Source organism: Dermochelys coriacea, chromosome 11 (genome assembly GCF_009764565.3).
Source record: "Dermochelys coriacea isolate rDerCor1 chromosome 11, rDerCor1.pri.v4, whole genome shotgun sequence".
Lineage (NCBI taxonomy): Eukaryota > Metazoa > Chordata > Testudines > Dermochelyidae > Dermochelys > Dermochelys coriacea.
In genome coordinates this window covers 78,627,109-78,650,565 of record NC_050078.2, presented here as the reverse complement: position 1 = coordinate 78,650,565, position 23,457 = coordinate 78,627,109, and the positions used below count along the sequence as shown (strand labels likewise).

The 23,457-nt window shown below is 50.3% G+C and overlaps 1 protein-coding gene across 2 annotated transcripts in view; it reads left to right on the top strand.

Annotated features, from left to right (window-relative positions):
* The first annotated feature begins 3,574 nt into the window (after positions 1–3,574).
* The window catches only part of ITGB2 (integrin subunit beta 2), a 52,454-nt gene continuing 32,571 nt past the window's right edge, over positions 3,575–23,457 (top strand). The window contains exons 1-2 of one of the 2 annotated variants that reach the window (XM_043505825.1): positions 3,575–3,824; positions 5,108–5,272. Coding sequence is in view for 1 of the 2 variants with exons in the window: in XM_038421900.2 (XP_038277828.1) it covers positions 5,275–5,277 (3 nt within the window). In the remaining variant the exon portion in view is untranslated. Of the gene's footprint in view, positions 3,825–5,107; positions 5,278–23,457 lie in introns of both variants that reach the window. The other variant, XM_038421900.2, reaches the window with a different exon arrangement.

Sequence of the window (23,457 nt, the reverse complement as noted above, 5' to 3'; positions counted from 1 at the left end):
CTCCGAGCTGCAGGAGGGGGTTGGGGTGCAGGACGGGGTGCGGGGTGTAGGCTCTGGCTGGGAGGTGCTTACCTCGGGCGGCTCCTGGTAAGCAGCACAGTAGGGCTAAGACAGGATCCCTGCCTGCCCTGGCTCCACGCTGCTCTGCTCCTCGAGGTGGTTGGCATGTCCAGCTCCTAGGCAGAGGGGCCAGGCCACTCTGCGCAGAGCACACTGCCTGTGCCTGCAGGCACCGCCCCCGCAGCTCCCATTGGCTGTAGTACCCAGCCAATGGGAGCTGGGGAGCTGGTGCTTGGTGTGGGAGCAGGGTGCAGCGATTCCCTGAAAACCCCTCACCTAGGGCCTGCAGGGGCACACCAGCGAGCTGGCGCTCATGGCTCCAGCCCCTGGGGGGATGCCGAGGCGTGGGGACCAGTGTCCAGCCCACAGTGCTGAGACTTGCTGCAGGCCAGATGCAAAGAAGCAGTAGGCTGCATCCAGCCTGCGGGGCCCCCCTTAGCCTGAGTCCCTGGGCTGCAGCCCCTAAAACCCCTGCATTAATACAACTCTGCTGCCAGGCATTCGTATAATGTGCTATATACTAACCTAACACACATGTGATGGCTAACAAGTGCCACCATGAAACACTGCTTAATAAGAGGGCAACGCATTCTGTACCCACTGAGGATTCTGGGTTGTCTAACAGCAGCTGGAGATCCAACAGTAGCTCCAGATTGTGCATAGGCATTACAAATAGCAGGCACACACCCTCAGCCAGAGGGGAAGAAATTAGCCACACCATGTCACCTGGTTGCTTCCCAGCATCAACTCAGTCTCATCCAGATAGACCTTCAGCCAACCATCTCTCATCCAGGGCCCGGTGTCCTCCAGACACTGGGCCAGACCTGTAGGAGCACTGGGTGAGTCAGGTGCAACGGAGGTGTAGAGCTGGGTGTCATGAGCATGCTGAAACACTGCATCCATCCTCACTAACCCTCCCAGCAGCCTCATACATACATTGACCAGGAAGGGAGACCTGTTGGAGCCCAGGCTAGCCACCTGTGGGCTTATCATCAAGAAAACCTGATAAAAGGGTTTATTTGCAAATCCGCCTCGCCCTCTGGGCACCAGAACTTTTCATGAAGAAGGAGCCAGCAACTATGTTTGGATTGCCGGGTTCTGAACGAAATCATGATCAGGAATCGTTATCCAATGCCACTCATCCCTAAGCTGTTGGACTCTGTGGGGGCTGCCAAGGTACACACAATGCTGGACCTCTGGGAGGTGTACAACCTGGCACACATTAGAGCAGGGAATGAGTGGAAAACTGCTTTTCAAACCACGTCTGGCCACTTGGACTGTCTCACAATGCCATTGGTTTGACAAATGCACCTGCGACATTCAAGCATTTCATCAGTGATGTGTTTTGGGACATGTTGGACCAGTACGTAGTGATATATTTGGATGGCTTACTTGTTTTCACTGATGACACAGAGTAGCACACCATGCCTGTCTGTACTGTCCTCAAAGGCTATGCTAGCACGTCCTCTAGACCAAGCTAGAAAAGTATGGCTTTCACCAATCCTCTTTAGAGTTTGGGGGTTTCTCATGTCCCCAGAGGGTATCAAGATGGACCCACATAAGGTAAAGATAGTCCTCGTTTGGGCAGTGCCTTGGAACATTCACAACCTGTAGCATTTCCTGGGATTCACTAATTTCTATCATCAGTTCATTCTGAGGTTCTTGGAACGAATCTCCCACCTCACCTTTCTGCTCTGCAAGAGCATCAAGTTCCACTGGCCTTCCAAGACTCAACAAGCCTTTGAATGGCTAAAACTTGCATTCACTTCTGCCCTGGACTGGTGCACCGGGATCCCACACTAGCCTTCACCACTGAAGCAGATGCATCCAACGTGATTATGGGGGCAGCGCTTTCCCAAGGCATGGCCCCCAACGGGTATTGTTTTCATGTGCCTTTCTCCTCCAGGAGATTTACCCCCACAGAACAAAACTATGAAGTCCTGGACAAGAAGCTCTTAGTGATTAAAGTTGCCTTTGAGGAATGGTGTCACTATCTTGAGGGGGCCTGCCACCTGGTCCAGGTGTATATAGACCATAAGACCTATCTGTGCAGGGCCAAGGCCCTTAGTCAGTGGCCCTTAATCAGCTTCAGTGGACTCAGTTCTTCTCACACTTCGATTTTGTTATTTCCTCTTGTCCAGGAACTAAAAATAAAAGGCCACACACTATCCCAGACCTTGCTGACCCTAAAGGCCCGAGCCCCAAAGCCTCAAGCATCCGGAACTCTCTCTGTGAAACACCCCAACAAGACCTACTTGCCTTGATCTGGTTGGTTGTAATCCAAGGGGTCCCCTGTGACAAACTGGAAGTGTTAAACAAGGAGGCCTCCAATGCCCACTATGGGATATGCTATGTGACGGAACGTATTTATGTCTCCCCCTGACCTCCGATAGTCGCAGCTCTGCAAGCCTGTCACAACTTCCCCTGGCTGGACATTTTGGCTGTACCAAGACCCAGCAGCTTGCTCTGCATGCGAGCCACAATACAGACCTATATCGCCCCATAACACCCGTGCCCATGCAAAAGCACCACACGATAAACCCCTTGGCCTCCTGCAGCCCCTCGAGGTACCATCCAGCCCCTGGGCAGTCGTCAGCCTCAATTTCATAGAGGAAATACCCAAACCAAACGGATTTATAATAGTCCTGACCACACTAGATCACTTCTCCAAGATGACCCACTTTGTTCCCTGCACCAGCCTTCCCCCCTCTGAGGAAACTGCCCATCTCTGGGTGGACCACATCATTTATCTTCATGGTCTTCCAGAGCGCATCATGGCCCACAATTCATGTCCCGCTTCTGGCAGGAGTCCCTTCTGAATATCAGCAGTTTGCTCCAGCCCTTCATCCACCTACCACCTCCAGACAAATGGACGAATGGAGAGAACGTACCGAATTCCGGAACAGTACCCATGGTGCTATGTTAATTATCACCAGAGCGATTGTTCCTCTCCACTACCTGCGGCAGAGTTTGTGTACAACAGATTGAGTGTGTGGAGGGTGAGGTGCTTCTCCGGGAGGTATGATTAATTGATTAACATGGCAACTTGATTCCAAACTCATATTTTCCTATGACAATGACTTGAACGATCATTTAACTCAGTGTGATGCATTTTTAGAACTGAGCAACACAAGGGTTAGGCTATGACATCCACAGCTCATGCTGTTCAGTAACCCAAGGGGATTTGGCTAAGGGGTAAGGTAAGGCAGGTGTTTTCCTATCTGCCTTTAAGGACACCTCCGGTGCCTCCCAGGGCCAGGTGGAAAGCCAATGCTTTTATGCATCCACATTTGTCCAAGCACATCATTGGTGCTGGATAAATAGTAAGGCGACATCTGCCAGGTTTAACTCCAAGAACTGTGGCTTTCCATGCTGGAGAAAATTCTTTGGTATCAGGGTGGCCTCAGACTGGCTGCATCAGACATTTGGGTGTTTCTCACAGTGATTTAGTAACTTTTTGTTTCAAGTCCGACTCTGTGGTAATCTCCTTCCTCATTGCAGAAAACACAGAAGCCTTCTCGGTCTGCCCCTCAGGCCATGCCTCTAGCTCCATCCTGTTGTGGGGGACACAGGAAGCAGGCTTTTCTCCCCCATCTCTCCCATCTCATCGCACACAGTGCCTGGTTCTCCCCACCACTCTGCCCAGGCTTCTGTCTCCCCCTAGGACCACTGGAGAGTGGGACATTTCATGCTGCTCCGATCCATGCACTGCCCAGCACTCGTCCCCATCGCTCTGGGCACCCTGCGAGTGGAGTAGCTCTAAGGTATTTACACCGATAACTGTGCTCATCTCCAGCTTTGGGGGGGCTGTCAATTTTCTCTATTGCACACAGGGCTCCCCCTTCCCAACCCAGCCTCCTGCATCCCCCTAGGCCCTCAGCCCGCTCCTCCCACTCTCCACCCCAGGGAGAGCCTGGGGAAACCTTTGCATCACAGCCTGCCCTGCACCTGGCTACGCCCTGGTTCTCGTTGACTTAGGAAGGGAGGGGGAAGGTACATTTCAAAGCTGAGGAGCCTTTACCAGGCTTTGTGATTGCTCCAGCCTAGCCAATACAAAGGGGGGGAGGTGCCTGGCAATATGCCCAGCATAGGGGCCCTCTGGAAGTTGCCAAAGGCACCACAAGCCCCAGAGTGGGAGATGTGGTGGGGGCATGTTAGGGCCAGCCCAGTGATAAGAGGAGGCGTGGCCAAGGGAAGCCCCCAGCACTACTCCAGACGGCTCCCAGGGCTCAGCCTGTCCATGCAGCCCCACCCCTGGGGAGGTGTCAACTGCCTGCACATGGCCCCTGCTTGGGTGCAGGAATTAGCTTGGCCCTGCCTGAGAATGTCCTGCTGCCAGTCCGCACCCACTGTCAGCACAGCCCTTGTGGCAAACGTCTCTCAGTGCCTGGGACCTGGGTCTGTGAGGGCTTTACAGGTGAAACCCAGCCGCTCTGGCCTCACCTGGGTGTCAGTGCGGAGCCAGACAGCGCCTGGTGTGTTATGATCATGTCATGTATTGATAATGGTGTTACATTTCCACGCGATCCCTTTCAGGGTGGAAGGGTTTCCCGCAAGCTCTGGGGTTGTGTGGGGAAGCAGCAGTTCTAATGTGTTTCCTGCCTCTGGGTGCAGGACACCTGCCAGTGCAGGGGTGGGTTCGTAACCACCCTTACTGCTCTGCTGGGCCTGGTTGGGTAGGGCACCACAGAGGGTGCCCTGCACCAGTTTACTACCCCTGCAATTACTGGGTACCACCAGGTACGAGCTAAACAAACAGTCCCCCAGGGAAGCACGTGCTGCCCGAGGAGCTGCCATTACTCAGCAGTGTTTCGGGGGGAGGTACCAGCACCAGCTGATACAGCCCTGAGAGGCATGTTAAGCTTTGGTGAAACGCCCCAGGGGGTAGACCTGAGCCCCAAGCCCGGTACCTGACTGATACTTCCCAGCGCACCCCCGCAGCCACTCAACTCGGTGCTAGAGGCATTTGAATGCAGCTATTTGGTACTTTCAGAAAACCTCTGGCCCCACCCACGCCAACTCTTCACTTCCTCCCTGTCCCGCACAGGCTGTCCTATATATCAGCACTAGGAAGGAGAAAGCAGCAGAGCGTGTTGCAAAGTTCCCTGCAAGTGATTGCTCCTCACTGCTCTTCAGGCGGAACCTCACACCCAACAACTTATTTCACAACAGCCTGCGAACAGCTGGCCAGGGGCCAAGGAGAAGACTTGATGCATGGTAAAAACAATTCCTTCCTGGTGCTTCCATGCCTTTGCAGGGGGAGCTGCTCTGCCTGTCTGTGGGTTTTCCCATCGCATTGCTTGCTGCATGGTAGCGTATTGCTTGGGTTACACTCCACTCTTTCCAGAAAGGACGCGGGGTCTCCCGATGTGTGTCCCAGAAAGCTCAGAACAGTCTGCTGGGGGAGGCCAAGTTCAGGTCCCTGCTCTGCCCCAGGTGTCCTGGCGGCCTTGGGCAGTGCTCGCTGGGCCTCATGCCCCCATCCGTGCTGGGGGAGCTACAGCCCTGCCCTGCTTCCCAGGGGTGGGCTGAGGAGACAGAACGCTCAGGTGCTACAGAGACAGACAGAGCTTCTCGCCCACTGCCTCCTCAGACTGACTTGGGGGGATGCAGGGAGCCTCTTTCCAAAGTCAAGCTCTGCCTCTTGAATGTGCTCCGTGTTAGGGGGGAGACAAGCGTGGAATTGTTGACAATTGAGATGCAGGATTTGGGGCCCAGTGCACTATAGCTCTGCCCTTTGGGGTGTAAAGCAGTGCAGGGTGGATGAAAATGCCACCGGTCTGGTCTGATAACACCCGCTTGGCACTCAGTCTGTGGTGGTGCACATGGCTGCCCAGGAACAAGGCAGTGGGGGATGGGAGCCTCAATCTGTGCACATGGACAGAACAGTGCATAGTGTATGTTAGGACAGGGAAACGCATCTGTCACTCCAAAAACGGCCAAGATTATAGGGTTTTCCAGCAGATTGGTTAGATGCTGACGCTGATTGCTTGCAGCATGCTTTGTGATTGTTCCTGTGTAGTAACAATCTCTTGTAGACTGGGCTGGTGAGCTCTGATCTGATTTCTGTGCGTTCTCACTCTAGCTATGCCTAGAAGCTAAAAGGAGAAATTTGCCAGTTGTCTGGACTCTCGGTTTTTAATTTCCACTGGTGTATTTGCAAATGCTGATCCTTCCTGTCTGTAGAGGGCAATTTGTCTGAATATTGGCTAGCATTGCAGCATGCCCTCTCTCTGGGCTTGCTCTTAGGTTTGTTACAAACCCAGATGCAGACATTAAAAAAGCCAACATGCTCAGTAATGAACAATGGCAGGGCTGGGAACCAGCCCCAGATCATCAGCAAGCCAGACAGGATCTGGCATTACAGTCAACAGGCTGCCCAAGCATCAGCCTGCAGCTTCGTGCTCTGAACAACAACAGGGTCAATGTCACCTTCAAAGTGTGTGCTCCCCAGCGAGGTTCTCCTCAGCCCGGGCAGGGGCCAAGAGGGAGCACTGCGCCAGCCCACCCACCCAGGGAGAGGCCCCAATCTGGCTCTAATGTGCTGATAGGTAGCTACAGTCTTTACTCCTACTTTCTGACAGGCTGTGTCTGGGAATGCCCTCTGCTCAAATAAATTTGTTAGTCTCTAAGGTGCCACAAGTCCTCCTTCCTTCTACTCTGTGTGTTTGTTTGAAGAGGGGCTTCATGTAACTGCCTTGGAAGCGCTGCCCCGACTGGAGCTAGGGCAGCCATCTGCTAAGCCATGGCTCCTTTGTGTTTGTGGGATTGGGCCTACCCTCTCGAGGGAAGGTAGCAGAGCTAGGCAAGAAGATGGGTCGCCTGCTCTTTGCTGTCTTTGCTCCTCCATGCGACACCTAATAATACTGCTAACAGTTGTTGTTAATACAGAATCAAAGATGTGTAGGGCCCTTTACAGACAAATGCCATGGCTCTGAGGAGCTCACAGTCTAGGGCAGGTACAACATCACATGCATGAGTGGCTGGTGACCTGGCCATTGGGGGAGGCTAGCCCCTGGCCCCAGCCCTCCCCATCTGCCCCCTCCCCTCAGGAGCCCATAGCACCCCCACTGCGGGCCCTGGCCCTAGTGCCGAGCGGCCGGGGTGAGGCCCCAGCCCCAGCCCCCATGCTCTGGGCGGTGCAGCCAGCCCCCGTGCTCTGGGCAGCAGCACTCTAGCACCAGCCGCCCCGACTCCCTGCGGCAGGCAGGCCAGCCAGCCCCAACCAGCCTGGGCAGAGCGAGGGGACGCAGCGGGGGCCTGGCCTGGGGGTGGAGCGTGAGCGGCCTCATGCGAGGCTCTTTGGGAAGGCACAACCTACCCCTGCCTGTGACCACATGGCCCAGGGAGGGAAGAGGAGCAATGGGAGGAGAGCTACACAGCACAGGGGCAGGATTATGGCAGGTCATTTCCAATGTCTAAAAAGGGCAACATCCTATTTTTAATGAAAGAAAAGGAAATATTTGGGCAAACAAAATGGCTTCAGTGTGTGGTGTGTCATGGGAATGCAGGCCAGATAAATAGCCTTTATTTTACAGTCAGCATTGTTTTACCCCACTTAACAGTAGCCAAAATCCCATAAACCCACCTTCTACTCCCCAGGACAGACTCACAGCCAAATTTGGGAACATTTGCAGAGGAATCGTACTCAGACGCAAACACATGACTTCTTGTGAGAAGATCCTAAATGTCATGGTTTTTGCCATGGTGGTCACATCCTGCCTTAGTCATGAAGTCACTTGGTTTTCTGTGTTTCATCTCTATTTTTATTTCAGTTTCTTTTACATAGCAGACCAGTACAATACAAAACATTTCCAATAGCATTTTCTACTTTCAAAGTGAAATAAATGTTCAGAGTCCGAGATCTAAATGCCAGAAGATCACTCGATTGTGATCATCTAGTCTGATTTCCAGTATAACTACAGGTCAGAGAATGTCACCCAGGGATTTGCCAATCAATTATTGTTGAGCTCAATGTTTTTTTTTAAAAAGACATCCAATCTTGATTTAAAGAAGCCAGGTGATGAAAATCCATCACATATCTCATGGCGCCATTCGAACACTTAATTCCCCTCACTACTAAAACTTTTCTCCTTATTTCCAGTTTGAACTTGTCTGAGTTTAATTTCCAGCCATAGCTCCTCATTCAGCCTTTGTCTCCTAGATTAAAGAGCCCTCTAGTATCAGACAGCTTTCCTCTGTGGAGGTACTTGCAGAGCTTGATCAAGTCATCTCTTTACCTTCTCTCCGATATGCTCAAAAGATTGCGCTCCTTTACTTTCTCAACATAAAAGCAGGTTTTCCATCTCCCCAATCGGTTGTGAGTCTCTCTTCTAAACCCTCTCCAATTGTGCGATACCCTTCCTGAAATGAGGACACCAGAACTGGACACCATATTCCAGTAGCCATCACACTAGTGCCAAATACAGAGGCAATACCAAATCCCTGCTCCTACTTGCTCGTCCACTGTTAATACATCAGAAGATCACGTAAGCTCACTTCCATTCATTTAAATATAATGAGATTTTATTGGTACCACAATCTTTGCGAGTATTGGTAGGGGAGCCATTTTCTCCATGGCTCGTGTGCAATCAGTTCTTCATTAGGAACCCCATGCCCTTCTCAGAGGGGCTGCTTTCCAGGAGGATGCCCCCCAGCCTGTCTGTGTGACCCGCTTCTTTGTTCCTTGCACCTGGCTGAAATGATTGCTCCTCCTAGCTCACTATGCAGCATATGGCTGAGCATTAGTGCCCCAGGCTGGACCCAGAGAGGGTCAGTAACTTGCATGGCAGGGCAGGGTACCGCAGTGTAGTGATCTAGGTTAACGGACTGGAAGAAGGAAAAACATGGCTCTGCCCACAACATACCATGTGCCCATAGACCAGTCACCTCCCCTCTCGGAGCCTGGGCTGGCCCCTTGGTAGAGTGGGGCTAAGAATACCTTACGGGGAGGGGCTGTGAGGATGGGTTCATCAGGTAAGCAGCTTGAGTGAAACTGGAAGAGCCTGGGAACAGAATGCAGCCATTGCTGGCTTCCAGCTCTCTGCTCTGGCTGCTGGCTGATGCAGCTCTCTCCTGCGCCCTGACAGCGTTGTGCTTTTCATAGCCACAGAGCAGCCATCTGTTCTCAAGCAGCATGTGTTTTACTTCAGGGGAAACCAGTGAGAAAGAACAAGCTGAGGTTCCAGGGAAGAGCCCAGATTGGCAGCTGGCTTGGGAGAGCCCACTTAAAGGGGCCCTATACAGAACACAACCCTGGCAGCTCTGTAGCTATCCCCACCACAAAGCCGAGCTCTGGAGGGCTGCCAGGCCTCCGAAGACCACTAGGACCCATTGTTCCTATGTCAGCGGGGAATGGTGCATAAGGGAAGTGCCCCAAACCCTGAAGCAGGTTCCTGAAAGCCTGAGGCCTCAGCAAGGGCTTAGTAATCACACCAGGGGAAAGTCTTTAGAACAAGCTGTTGTTGAGATGAGGTGGCAAAAAAAGCATTGCAAGAATTTCCAGAGGGCGCCTGACAGCCCTCACCCCCTGGCCAGAGATTCAAAAACCACCTCGCTCAGTTTCTTTCTAGTGGGAATTGTGAGGTCAAAAGGAACCTTCCCCTTTGGCTTTGACAGCACTGGCAAAACTGGGCTTACAGTGGAAAGCTGGTTAGTGAGACAGAGACGAGGAGCTGCCCCTAAGAGCATGAGCCTGCTGGCTAACCTCAGGAAGGGAGATCCAGTTGTTAGCGCACTGGTGTGGGACTTCAGCGACCCAGGGTCAATTCTTTACCACAGGCTTCCTGTCTGACTGGGGGCAAGTCACTTGGCCTCAGTTCCCGTCAGCAGAGTGGGGCTAATAGCTCTGCCTCACAAGGGTGTTATGAGGAACAGATTCTGGGGACCTGCAGCCCTGGGTGCCCCATAACTAGCTATGCTAGAGAGAGGCACTGTGTATTGTCAGCAAGGAGTTAATAGGAAAATTTTCAACATTGCACAACTAAGCAGAAGGAGAAATGACACCAGCTTTCCCTTCCGTGTTACATTCCAGGAGATGTCATATCAAAATGCTGCAATGTGGCTACCAAAAGGCACTGAACCTTTAAGCCCAGATCTTCAAAGGTATTTAGGCTCCTAACTTCCATTGATTTCAAGTTAGGAGCCTAAATACCTTTAAGAATAAAGGCTTTGGCCCTTATGGCAGTGAGAGAGGAGCAGACTTGTTAATTGTACATTGAAATATCCCAATCAAACATGGAAACTCAGCAATGCCCCCTAGAATATGTCTGACGAGAACCCTGTATGCTGGAATTGTAACTGATGCAACCGAGACATTAATGTGTAACATCGCTCAAGCCTCAACTCAGAGCAGACACTGCACAACACCGGCTGGCAGTTCTTAGAAACCTGTCTTGGGGCTGGTGTGCTTGCAGGGGCCGCGTCGTGCTGGGTAACAATGCGAGAACAAATTCCCACATTTTCTGGAGCAAGAAGCTTCTACGGGATTCAGTGCATGTGAAGCTGAAGTGATTCTGTGTTTGGAAACTGGAGAGTGAGAAAAATGTAACCTCCCAGCTGGGCCTGGGATGGAACATCTGCCCGGTCAGGGGCATGCAGTGGTGTAATGGGCCGGCTCCCCTTTTCTGGAGAGCACGCAGCCAGCTAACGACAGGGAAAGCCTGGTGAGGCCCTGATTCACTGCATTCCCAGTGCAGCTGCTACATCCTCTTGGAGAGAGAAAACCAGCCTTTCCTTGCCATAATCCCCAAGGGAGGGCAATGATGGAAACCCAGCCTGCCCTTCCCTGGTGATGAATCCCTGGGCCATGGCCTTCACTGTTTGGGGCACAGCAGGGGTGAACCAATCTCAGTGCACCCCCAGCCAAGCCTGCCGTGCATGTGCCGACTCTGGATCTGAGCTGCTCTGTGGTGTAAGTGTTAGTACAATGCAAGGTGGTGTGGAGAGCATGTGTGAGCCTGCACTTCACACCTCCTCAGAGTTTCTCAGGAGGAAGCTGCACGTCAGCACTCTGACAAAACCCCCTTTTTGTAACAAGAGCAATATTTCAGTGTTGGTTGTTTCTTTGACCTAGCTCATCCAATGGTGCCTGCAGGGCTCAGGGGTTCGTCACGGGAGTCTGGCTGGTGGGGATCGCACTGAACAACAGGTACCTTGGGGATAGCTTCCAGCCGGGCCGTGACAGGGGAGCACTGACTGACATGGCTCTGGAGTGAGGGTATCACTGCGGGTGGCTGGCTAGCCAGCCAGCCCTGAGTACTAATCAGGGACAGGTATTCCCTATCAGGAGCTGCCAGCAGGAGGAGGTCCCCTGTAGGGAGGGGGAAGCTGGAGAGGAGGCCCTGGAAAAGGCCATGCCCCAGGCCACTAGATGGGAAGAGGCAGACAAGGAGAAGGATGCCAGAGAAGAAGACTCGTGAGGGTCAGAGGTTTGCGGGGAGCTGGGCCTCCCGGGAGGCAGCATTCTATACCAAAAGCAGGGAAGAACTGCAGGGCCCTGGGGGGGTGGGGCAAAGTGTCTGCAGAGAACAGAGCCCAAGAAGGGGGCAGAAGTTGTGTTCTGTTTGCTGTGGGCACCGGAGAGTGGAACTGAAGACAAGCCCAAGTGGGGCAGAAGCTCTTGTGTTTGTTGCTTTTGATTTATGGGACACTGTGGGTTTAGAAGATGGGGGAATGGAAGTGAGTGTCAGCTGTCTGGAGGGCCAGGTCACCCCACAGGCCACTGGTGTCCCAAGGAGAGCTGTGAGGGCGTGTCTTTGGGACAGCAAGTCGGTGACGCTGCTGTTAGTCATGGAGTGTAAGGCCAGGCAGGACCACACAGTGATCTAGTCTGACCTGTGGAGCATAGGCCAGCACCCACACACAAAGCCAACCCGAAAGCACGGGAAAGAAGTCATTAACCATAGAGATCTTCTCAGTGCAATGACAGGCCATGAGGCAGTCTCTTTGGCAATGCTCACAGCCAGCTCTATTCCCCTCCAGAGAGGGACGCTGAGAGATCTCTCTTCTCTTCTGCCAGGGCCCCTGCAAAGCTGTCTGCAGTGAGACCAGCCTGAGCAATGTCTCATCAAGTCAGTGCCTTCTCCTGCCCCCAATGCCTAAAGGCTCCTGCCATGGGGAGCTTGTGTCTGACTTTGCAGAAAAGCCTGAGATGATATGGCACAGCATCAGAGTCTCACTGAACTGGAGGAGAGCAGAATGGGGTGGAACCCCGTTCCCTTGACTGAACCTGGCCCAGTCTCTGAGAGGGTGGCACTAAGGCTGTGGGGAAGATCCATGCCCCAATGAAAGTCAGGGTCCTTGACTCACCGCTGACAGACAGGGCTATAAGAGTCCAAGTTGCCAACTTATGTCTGACCTTTGCTCAAGAAAGATGGTTCTGTATCAGCAGGATGCAATGTAAGACATGCAGGTATTTCCCTAACCCAGTGGTCCTCAACCTTTCCAGACAACTGTCTCCCTTCCAGGAGGCTGATTTGGCTTGTGTACCCTATGTTACATCTACTTAAAATCTACTTGCTTACAAAATCAGACATAACAATACAAAAGTGTCCCAGCCCACTATTACTGACAAATGGCTTCCTTTCTCATTGTTACCATGTAATTATAAAATATATCAACTGGACTAGAGAGATTGTACTTACATTTCAGCGTGTAGTATATAGAGCAGTATAAACAAGTCATTGTCTGTATGAAATTTGAGTTTGCACTGACTTTGCTGGTGCTTTTTCTGTAGCCTGTTGTAAAACTAGAACAATACCTAGATGAGTTGCTATACCCCCTGGAAGACCTGTGTGTACCCCCCGGGGGTACACATACCCCTGGTGGAGAACCACTGCCCTAGCAGTGGCTGTGAGGTAGAAAACAAGTTGAGACAGGTGATGCTACTGGGGCACACCCCTGCTACTAGGGGAAGTAGCTGTAAGGGCACCACAGTGCTACAGACGGGCACTTCAGCAATGGGAATGCCAATGCCATTAATGCTGCACCGGCTCCTGACAGTGAACAGCGGGGGCAGTCATCCCGCCCCCCTACGACAACGAGTTGGTGGGTAGGCAAGGGAACACAAGCAGCAGCATCTGAGGTGTGGTTATGGGGGAAGAAGGAAGGAAAGGTCTGGAGGAGACAAGATGACTGCTCTAAACTGACCCCCCTCTGCAGCCGTCTGTGGGTGGTGGCAGGGCTGTCCACTCGCTCAGCATGGAGGGTGCTCAGCTGACGACTGCACTCTATGCCCAGGCTAGTTTTTACAACATAAAATGAGCTGAAAGTGGCTTTCAGACCAGAAACAACTGCTGAAAAACTGCCAGGCTCCTGGGAGGTGGAGCAGGGTCCTCACAGCCAAGGGAACCTTTTCAGATATTCGAGAAAAGATACTGACAATGGGTGAAAGGCACTGTGGTGCAGAGGGCCCCCACACCAGGCTAGCACCCCACTAGATCCCACTGACACCCTCAAAATGGGCTCAAAGTAACCTGCAAAGGGTTGTAAATAAATTGGGCTTGGCACCATTTTTGCTTCTTTATGATGGAGAAAGAGCCTGAATTTTTTAAACTCTGTTTGTTCTTTACCTCAGAAATGACTGGTGTGCCAATGTAAAGACTTCTGGGACACCTCAGGGATGTCTGGCAGCTCTTAACACCCCAGCTGTAGGGCTGTGGGTGTTGAATCTTTAACAAAGGCTTCCTCTGTCCTAACTGTTAGTTAGTCCTTGGCGTTCACCAGGTGCTCAGAAGGAGAGAATTCAGACAATCTGACTAAAAACCTCTTCCCTCCCCCCCCCCGAGCTCAGCTTACATGCTGGTGGTTCTGCTGAGCTTACCATTGCACTTGCTCTCCAGTCAGGCCTAAACAGGACATGAATTTCTGATAACAAACAAGCAGAAAAGAAAAGACCTCACCCATTTTCGGAGAGAGCATGTGCCCAGTTTGGTTCTTTTGCAGAGCCCTAGTTCTTGCCCTCTGCTCAGCAGAATTTCACCCAGTCCCAGGGGAAAGAGCCTATAACTCTTCCTTCACAACTCTCTCTAGCCCTCTGCTAACAACCCTTTACCATAATGATCCATCCCCTGTGTCACCTGCACCTCAAAAAGCCAAGTCTGATAGCAATGAGCTATGCCAGGGTTTGTATGAATAATGAAAGGAGCCAGGGATGTCGGTGTACCCCCAGAATACATCAGTGCCCTCTGACTGTGCCCAGATGGGGAGTTCCTAAGATACTCCAGCTTCGCCCTGTGAGAAAACCTCAGTGCACACAAAGAGGAAATTTCCTCCCATTCTGGGGGCAAAGCAGTTGCATTTAACATTTGAAAGGTTTTCAAGCCCTGCTTATAAAATAAACCCTGGGGAACAAGCTCCAGGAGAGCCCAGTGAGATTGCCTCGCGCAAACTGAGCTGGCTGCTTCTTAGGAGTGATCTGATGAACGGCCAGCCTCTGTATGCTGAAGGCCAACTGGGGAAGGCTCCTTGGTTCTCTAAAATACTGGCTGTGTTGGTGCTCCCCATTCATCTCATACAGGCCCTACCCCACCCTGGTCACTATCAGCCACGGATAAAAGGCTTTGGGAAATATTGCTTTCCAGGGAGTGACTTTTTCTCTCTTCAGACATGTATTTGATATGACTAATTTCCCCAGGTTTTCTTTGGAGGTACGTAACAGGGGGGTGAGTTCAGAAAGAGGAAGAAGCACATCACGTGATGGGGGAGTCAGATGGGAAGGGGCTGGACTCCAGTGATAAGTTTCCAATCACCCAGCCGCTGCTCTGTCTTTATCCCTCAGGGAGGGTCGAGGGCCTCAGCAAACTACTTGTTATATCTAGGTAATGGCTACAGTGGCCTTCCTAATACAGACCCTGCAATGATGCTGTGTAATGCTGCACACACTGGTGGGAGACCTCTGTCATCATTGTGAAACTGGGCAGGAGATAACTTATGTGAACAATGAATCTCTTTCCTTCCGCAACTTCAGCCACTTCTGTGAAATCCCTGAGCTGGGGGTACTGCAATCCTGGCTGTATGGCAATCCACTGTTCTAACCCATTCTGCCCACTCGCTAGCTCAAGGCTTTTCAAATGTTTACGGTGTGACTCATAGTGAAGTCTCCTGGCCAATGTCCCCTCCATTCCCAACCAAGAGGCCATCGGCCTTCCCAGTTTATACCACATCACTTCTCTGTAACAACCTACATGGGACAATAATCCTAGCAACTCTTTTCAAGGGTTTTTTTGTTTGTTTGTTTGTTTGTTTGTTTGTTTAGCTTTTTAAGATGTAATTTAACAGCTGGAAACAAAGAGAAGAGCAAGGCTGTGTGAGCAGACAGGTCATCAACAAGTGGTCTGTGGGTAGGGTTACCATACATCCGGGTTTTCCCAGACATTGCTTCTTTTTCGATTCTCGTCCTCTGGCCCGGCGGAGTTTTTAAATACAGCAGAACCTCAGAGTTCCAAACCCCTCGGGAATGGAGGTTGTTTGTAACTCAGAACAGAACGTTAGGGTTTTTCTTTCCAACGTTTACAGCTGAACATTGACTTAATACAGCTTTGAAACTTCACTATGCAGAAGAAACATGCTGCTCTCCCTGTATTTTTTTAGCAGTTTACGTTTAACACAGTGCTGTCCTGTGTCTGCTGTTTGGTTTTCTGGTCTCTGCTGCTGCCTGACTGTAACTCTGGTTCCCAGTGGTGTGGCTGACCGGTCCGTTCGTAACGCTGAGGTTCTTCTGGAAGAGCCAATGTTCATGAGCTGACACTGCAGCTCGGAAAGAGCAGCAACTGGTCCACCTCCCAGTTGGCCCCTTCCCTGCATCCACATCTGATTGGCCCCTGGCAGCTGCTGGATCCCACCCACCCCGGCCCCGGCTCCCAGTGCTAGGGAAGGGGAGAGTCCCGCAGGGAGGCGATGATGGAGCTGGTGCTGTGTCCTGAATCTGCTCCAGCTGCCCTGCTTCTGTGACAGGGAGTGACACTGCCCCCCACCTTGGGAGTGGGGCCGCAGGTACCCCTCCAGCACCTCACAAATATCCCCTCCCAGTACAACCCACTTACGACTCCCCAGGTACTCCTCCCAGGACACCACACACCCCTACTGCACCCCCAGGTACCCCTCCCAGGACACCACACACCCCTACTGCACCCCCAGGTACCCCTCCCAGGACACCACACACCCCTACAGCACCCCCCAGGTACCCCTCCCAGGACACCACACACTCCTACAGCACCCCCCAGGTACCCCTCCCAGGACACCACACACACCTACAGCACCCCCCAGGTACCCCTCCCAGGACACCACACACTCCTACAGCACCCCCCAGGTACCCCTCCCAGGACACCACACACCCCTACAGCACCCCCCAGGCACCCCTCCCAGGACACCACACACTCCTACAGCACCCCCCAGGCACCCCTCCCAGAACAGCACACACTCCTACAGCACCCCCCAGGTACCCCTCCCAGGACACCACACACTCCTACAGCACCCCCCAGGCACCCCTCCCAGGACACCACACACTCCTACAGCACCCCCCAGGCACCCCTCCAAGGACACCACACACTCCTACAGCACCCCCCAGGCACCCCTCCCAGGACACACACACACACACCCCTACAGCACCCCCTAGCTGTACCCCTCTGCCCCCCCAGCAGTGTCCTCTTTTGGGAAACTGAAGCATGGTAACCCTGTTTTTTAAGGCCCAGCTTGACAAAGCCCTGGCTGGGATGATTTAGTTGGGGTTGGTCCTGCTTTGAGCAGGGGGTTGGACTAGATGACCTCCTGAGGTCCCTTCCAGCCCTGATATTCTATGATTCTATGGTCTGTGGGAACCATGGGAGGGAACTACTCTGGGATGTTTCAAGGGCACCCCCTCCCCAAGCCAAGTGAGCAGCTACATACTACTGACACTAGGGCCTTGAGAGTAGACTCTGCCAGGACTGGTGGCTTTTGCTTTTTTGTTTTCCCCTGTTCCGGTTGCTCCTCTTTGGTTGCTGCCCTGAGGCTTTGCAGGAGGGTGAGTGTCACACAACCCTCCCCTGCAGCACACTCACCAGGCTGCGGGGTTTGGTTACCAGCAGGCCAGACCTGTGTGACCCTTTGCTTCTAAGTAGGTTGCCGTAGCCTCTCTGGCGGGGCACAGGCTCTCTGTCTGTAACTCCTTCACAGAAGTGAGACCCTGCGGCCCAGCTGCCCTCTGCCCCCAGGACAAGTGCTGGCCCCCCCAAGCTTCGCAGTAGCTTAGCACATAACCCTTTCCCAGAGCTGCAACCTTGTGAGCCCTCCGGGTTTTCAGTTCACCTCTTCAGAGACACATGAGAATGGAAGGAGACAGACACGGAGGCTTTGTAGGGGTTCCCCAAAACCAGTCATGTGTTAATCTCGCTAGAATAAGAAATATACAGATCTAGACAAATCCATAAATGCCTACACACATTTCTCCACCTCAGTTTCCTCACCCCTCCTGGAGTGTTTTTGGGTTGGGGTCAGGATCCCCTTGAGGAGTCCAGGATCCACTTTCTGCATATGCCTTCTCCTCCAAATATTGGTCTCCTTCTCTCTCCTGTGTAGCTAGTTCCCTTCTTCCTCAGCTGGTCCTGCTGTTAAACAAGACCTCTCTGCTCCCAAAGCATGCCCCTCTCTTCAGCTCTCCTGCTCAAGTTCCCTGCATGTGAGTCCTTCTGAGTTTCCCCTTAGTCTCTCAGTTTCAGTGGCTTTCACCTGGTCTCTTTGTTCTGCTTCAGGGGAAATTCCACTGCTCTAAGCCCCAGCCATGCACACAGACTGAGGTCCCTGGGCTTCAGCCATCCCATTGCCCTGAGGTGCTCCCCCTTGAATGGGAGCATCTTAGATTCAATGGCCCTCCGTTGTTCCTGATTGGGGAGATACATAGGCTGTGCTTACAGCATAGGGGTAACTCTGCTTACACCAAGGCATTCAATGCTACGTAATTTAAATAAGAAGCAGAAAGCATACAGGGAGTGGAAGATGGGAGGGATCAGCAAGGAAAGCTACCTAATTAAGGTCAGAACCTGTAGGGATAAAGTGAGACAGGCTAAAAGTTGAGTAGAGTTGGACCTTGCAAAGGGAATTAAAATCAATAGTAAAAGGTTCTATAGCCATATAAATAAGAAGAAAACTAAGAAAGAAGAAGTGGGGCCACTAAACACTGAGGATGGAGTGGAGGTTAAGGATAATCTAGGCATGGCCCAATATCTAAACAAATACTTTGCCTCAGTCTTTAATAAGGCTAAAGAGGATCTTAGGGATAATGGTAGCATGACAAATGGGAATGAGGATATGGAGGTAGATGTTACCATATCTGAGGTAGAAGCGAAACTGAAACAGCTTAATCGGACTAAATCGGGGGGCCCATATAAGCTTCATCCAAGAATATTAAGGGAATTGGCACATGAAATTGCAAGTCCATTAGCAAGAATTTTTAATGAATCTGTAAACTCAGGAGTTGTACCGAATGATTGGAGAATTGCTAATATAGTTCCTATTTTTAAGAAAGGAAAAAAAGTGATCCAGGTAACTACAGGCCAGTTAGTTTGACATCTGTAGTATGCAAGGTCCTGGAAAAAATTTTGAAGGAGAAATTAGTTAAGGACATTGAAGTCAATGGTAAATGGGACAAAATACAACATGGTTTTACAAAAGGTAGATCGTGCCAAACCAACCTGATCTCCTTTTTTGAAAAAGTAACAGATTTTTTAGATAAAGGAAATTCAGTGGATCTAATTTATCTAGATTTCAGTAAGGCATTTGATACCGTGCCACATGAGGAATTATTAGTTAAATTGAGACTGCAACGGGTCCTCCTGAAAGGCGAACTGTCAGGCTGGAGGGAGGTTACCCGTGGAGTTCCTCAGGGATCGGTTTTGGGACCAATCTTATTTAATCTTTTTATTACTGACCTTGGCGCAAAAAGTAGGAGTGTGCTAATAAAGTTTGCAGATGATACAAAGCTGGGAGATATTACCAATTCAGAGAAGGACCGGGATATTATACAGGAGGATCTGGATGACCTTGTAAACTGGAGTAATAGTAATAGGATGAAATTTAATAGTGAGAAGTGTAAGGTTATGCATTTAGGGATTAATAACAAGAATTTTAGTTATAAGTTGGGGACGCATCAATTAGAAGTAACGGAAGAGGAGAAGGACCTTGGAGTATTGGTTGATCATAAGATGACTATGAGCTGCCAATGTGATATGGCTGTGAAAAAAGCTAATGTGGTTTTGGGATGCATCAGGAGAGGCATTTCCAGTAGGGATAAGGAGGTTTTAGTACCATTATACAAGGCACTGGTGAGACCTCACCTGGAATACTGTGTTCAGTTCTGATCTCCCATGTTTAAAAAGGATGAATTCAAACTGGAGCAGGTACAGAGAAGGGCTACTAGGATGATCCGAGGAAAGGAAAACTTGTTTTATGAAAGGAGACTTAAGGAGCTTGGCTTGTTTAGCCTAACAAAAAGAAGGTTGAGGGGAGATATGATTGCTCTCTATAAATATATCAGAGGGATAAATGCAGGAGAGAGAGAGGAATTATTTAAGCTCAGCACCAATGTGGACACAAGAATAAATGGGTATAAACTGGCCACCAGGAAGTTTAGACTTGAAATTAGACGAAGGTTTCTAACCATCAGAGGAGTGAAGTTTTGGAATAGCCTTCCAAGGGAAGCAGTGGGGGCAAAAGATCTATCTGGTTTTAAGATTCTACTCGATAAGTTTATGGAGGAGATGGTATGATGGGATAATGTGATTTTGGTAATTAATTGATCTTTAAATATTCAGGGTAAATAGGCCAAATCCCCTGAGATGGGATATTAGATGGATGGGATCTGAGTTACCCAGGAAAGAATTTTCTGTAGTATCTGGCTGGTGAGTCTTTCCCATATGCTCAGGGTTCAGCTGATCGCCATATTTGGGGTCAGGAAGGAATTTTCCTCCAGGGCAGATTGGAGAGGCCCTGGAGGTTTTTCGCCTTCCTCTGTAGCATGGGGCACGGGTCATTGAGGGAGGCTTCTCTGCTCCTTGAAGTCTTTAAACCATGATTTGAGGATTTCAATAGCTCAGACATAGGTGAGGTTTTTCGTAGGAGTGGGTGGGTGGGATTCTGTGGCCTGCGCTGTGCAGGAGGTCAGACTAGATGATCAGAATGGTCCCTTCTGACCTTAGTATCTATGAATCTATGAATCTATGAATTTCATAACATCAATCAGAATTCCTAAGTTGTACACAGACAGCTTTCCCCCAGAGGCTTGCAGCCTTTTCTCACAGCCAGACACCACTGCTGGAGTGCCATTACTTCATAAGGCTGGTAGAACTGTCAATAACAATGCTGAAAGGCAGACGTAGCCAGTAAATATTTCTACTTTGTATTTAGAAAGAAGCTGGCTGACACATTCACAGCATACCATCATAATGAAATGCTTTCTATTCCGACAGTAACTACAAATGTTAACCTGCACTGCTAAAGTTAACCTTTGTCAATCGCACACTGAATAACTGGCACCAAAGAGTTTTAAAAGAATTAACTGAGGAGTTCTCTGGATGTTTTTCTTCAACATCTTCATTAATGAACTGGATGATGGGATGGATTGCACCCTCAGCTGGGGGGAGAGGTAGATATGCTGGAAGGTATGGATAGGGTCCAGAGTGACCTAGACAAATTGGAGGATTAGGCCAAAAGAAACTTGAGGAGATTCAACAAGGACAAGTGCAGAGTCCTGCACTTAGGATGGAACAATCCCATGCACCGCTACAGGCTGGGGATCTACTGGCTAAGTAGCAGTTCTGCAGAAAAGGACCTGGGGGTTACAGTGGGTGAGAAGCTGGATATGAATCAGCAGTGTTCCCTTGTTGCCAAGAAGGCCAATGGTGTATTGGGCTGTATTAGTAGGAGCATTGCCAGCAGATCGAGGGAAGTGATTATTCCCCTCTATTTGGCACTGGGGAGGCCACATCTGGAGTATTGCATCCAGTTTTGGGCCCCCCACTACAGAAGGACAAATTGGAGAGAGTCTAGCGGAGGGCAACAAAAATGATTAGGGGGCTGGGGCACATGACTTACGAGGAGAGGCTGAGGGGACTTGGATTATTTAGTCTGCAGAAGAGAAGAACGAGGGGGGATTTGATAACAGCCTTCAACTCCCTGAAGGGGGGTTCCAAAGAGGATGGAGCTCGGCTGTTCTCAGTGGCAGCAGATGACAGAACAAGGAGCAATGGTCTCACGTTGCAGTGGGGGAGGTCTAGGTTGGATATTAGGAAACACTGTTTTATGAGGAAGGTGGTGAAGCGCTGGAATGGGTTACCTAGGGAGGTGGTGGAATCTCCTTCCTTAGAGGTTTTTAAGGTCAGGCTTGACAAACACCTGGCTGGGATGATTTAGTTGGGGATTAGTCCTGCTTTGAGCAGGGGGGTAGAGTAGATACCTCCTGCGGTCCCTTCCAACCCTGATATTCTATGATTCTATAACTAACAAATCTTGGAAGACTGTGTAAATTCCAGGGGACTGAAAAAAACTAGTATTATGCCAATATTTAAAAAGGGTAAACAGGATGACCCTGGCAACTATAAGCCAGTTAACCTTGCATGGATCCTGAGCAAAGTCTGCATCAATAACACATTAAAGGGTAAAAAGAAAAGGAGTACTTGTGGCAACTTAGCGACTAACAAATTTATTGCTCAAATAAATTTGTTAGTCTCTAAGGTGCCACAAGTACTCCTTTTCTTTATGCGAATACAGACTAACACGGCTGCTACTCTGAAACCTGACATTAAAGGGTGGCAGCATCGTTAACGACAGTATGGGTTTATGGGAAATAGGTCTTGTCAAATTAACTTGATATTATTCTTTGATGAGATTAAATTTACCTTGGGAGGTGCAGTATTCCCAATTACATGAAGGCTTAAAATCCAGCTGAGACACCTTTTTAAGAGATAAACTGTAGTTCAGCCAGAAGTGATTGAACTTGATTCAGAAATTACTGGGTGACATTTGCTGGCTTGTGTCATGCAGGAGGTGAGGTTAGATGAGCCTTAAAATCTAAGAAAGCTTTCCCCGGGGGTGGGGTACTTTCCCACAGCTGCATTGTCCCAAGTAGTGAATGGAGGGGCTATGTCTGGATGTGGTGGGGTTTCTATCCTTTGAAATCTTTACATCAAGATTGGGTGTCTTTCTAAAAGATGCAGTCTAGTTCTACCCTAAATCATGGCCTCTTGTTCAGCAGGTCAGGCCAGAATGGTCCCTTCCAGTCTTAAAATCTGTGACGGAACCAGGCTAAACAGACCAGTCACATGGTATCCTGCAAAATTCCCTTTACCTATGATGGGAAATGCTATTTATTTAGCTTTCCCCTTGACTCTGAATCCTTTCCCCATGCACACCCAGACTTAATCATCCCCTAAGGAGCCCTAGAGGGGAAAACTGCCCTGATTGTGTAACTGATTATCTGCATTACTATCACACTTTATCTGACACCTTATGTCTGCTGATGAGTTTTTAAAAAAATTCACTGCATCTTGAACAGGAATCTTTGTAGCAAGCATACTGCTCTGGCCTAAGAGCCTTTGAAAGAGTTTGTTTATTTGCTCGTTTCTTGTATCAGGGCTGCTAATTTTGGACATTTCATTTGAGGTGAAATCGCACTCATGTTTCAAGGGGAAATCATTCACAGTGCAGGAGTTTAAGGGTATTTCAAGCCTATTTTCCTGGTGCTGTGACTAACGTTGTAAAAAGGATATCGCCCATGTTTCTTTATTTTCTTTGTTCCTTTTTTTTAACTTAATGACCCTTTCCTTGCTCCCTTGCAGCATTCAGCACTGTAGGGCCACACTGGCCATGTCTCCAACAGTGAGTTGCATTGATTTGGAAAACGTGCTAACTAACATGCTTCAAATAGCACACTGTTAAAACCCAATTTTGCCCTTAGTGAAGACAAAGACAGTCCTGTTTAGAATCCTGTTAGCTGATGTTGGTGAACGCCAGGAGCCCAGCTAAGAGTTGTTTAAATACAGCTTGTTCCCATCTAGACTAGGTGCTCAGTCCTGCATACCAATGTTAAGACATTTTCTGTCATGGTGCATTTCTCAGACATGGCCTATGACATGTTATCATGTCTGACCTGGTTATGAACAGTCATTTTACCTGACATGCTGCTGAACACGATTTAACCATCTGAATAACCTGGGGTGATGGGGAGTTGGGGGGGTGGAGGCAGCAGGGGGCCAGGGGCAATGGAGGATTGGGAGACCGGGAGGAGGCAGCGGGAGCTGGGGCAATGGGGGATTGGGAGACCAGGGGGAGGCAGCAGGGGACAGGGGCAATGGGGGATTGGGAGACCGGGAGGAGGCAGCGGGAGCTGGGGCAATGGGGGATTGGGAGACCAGGGGGAGGCAGCGG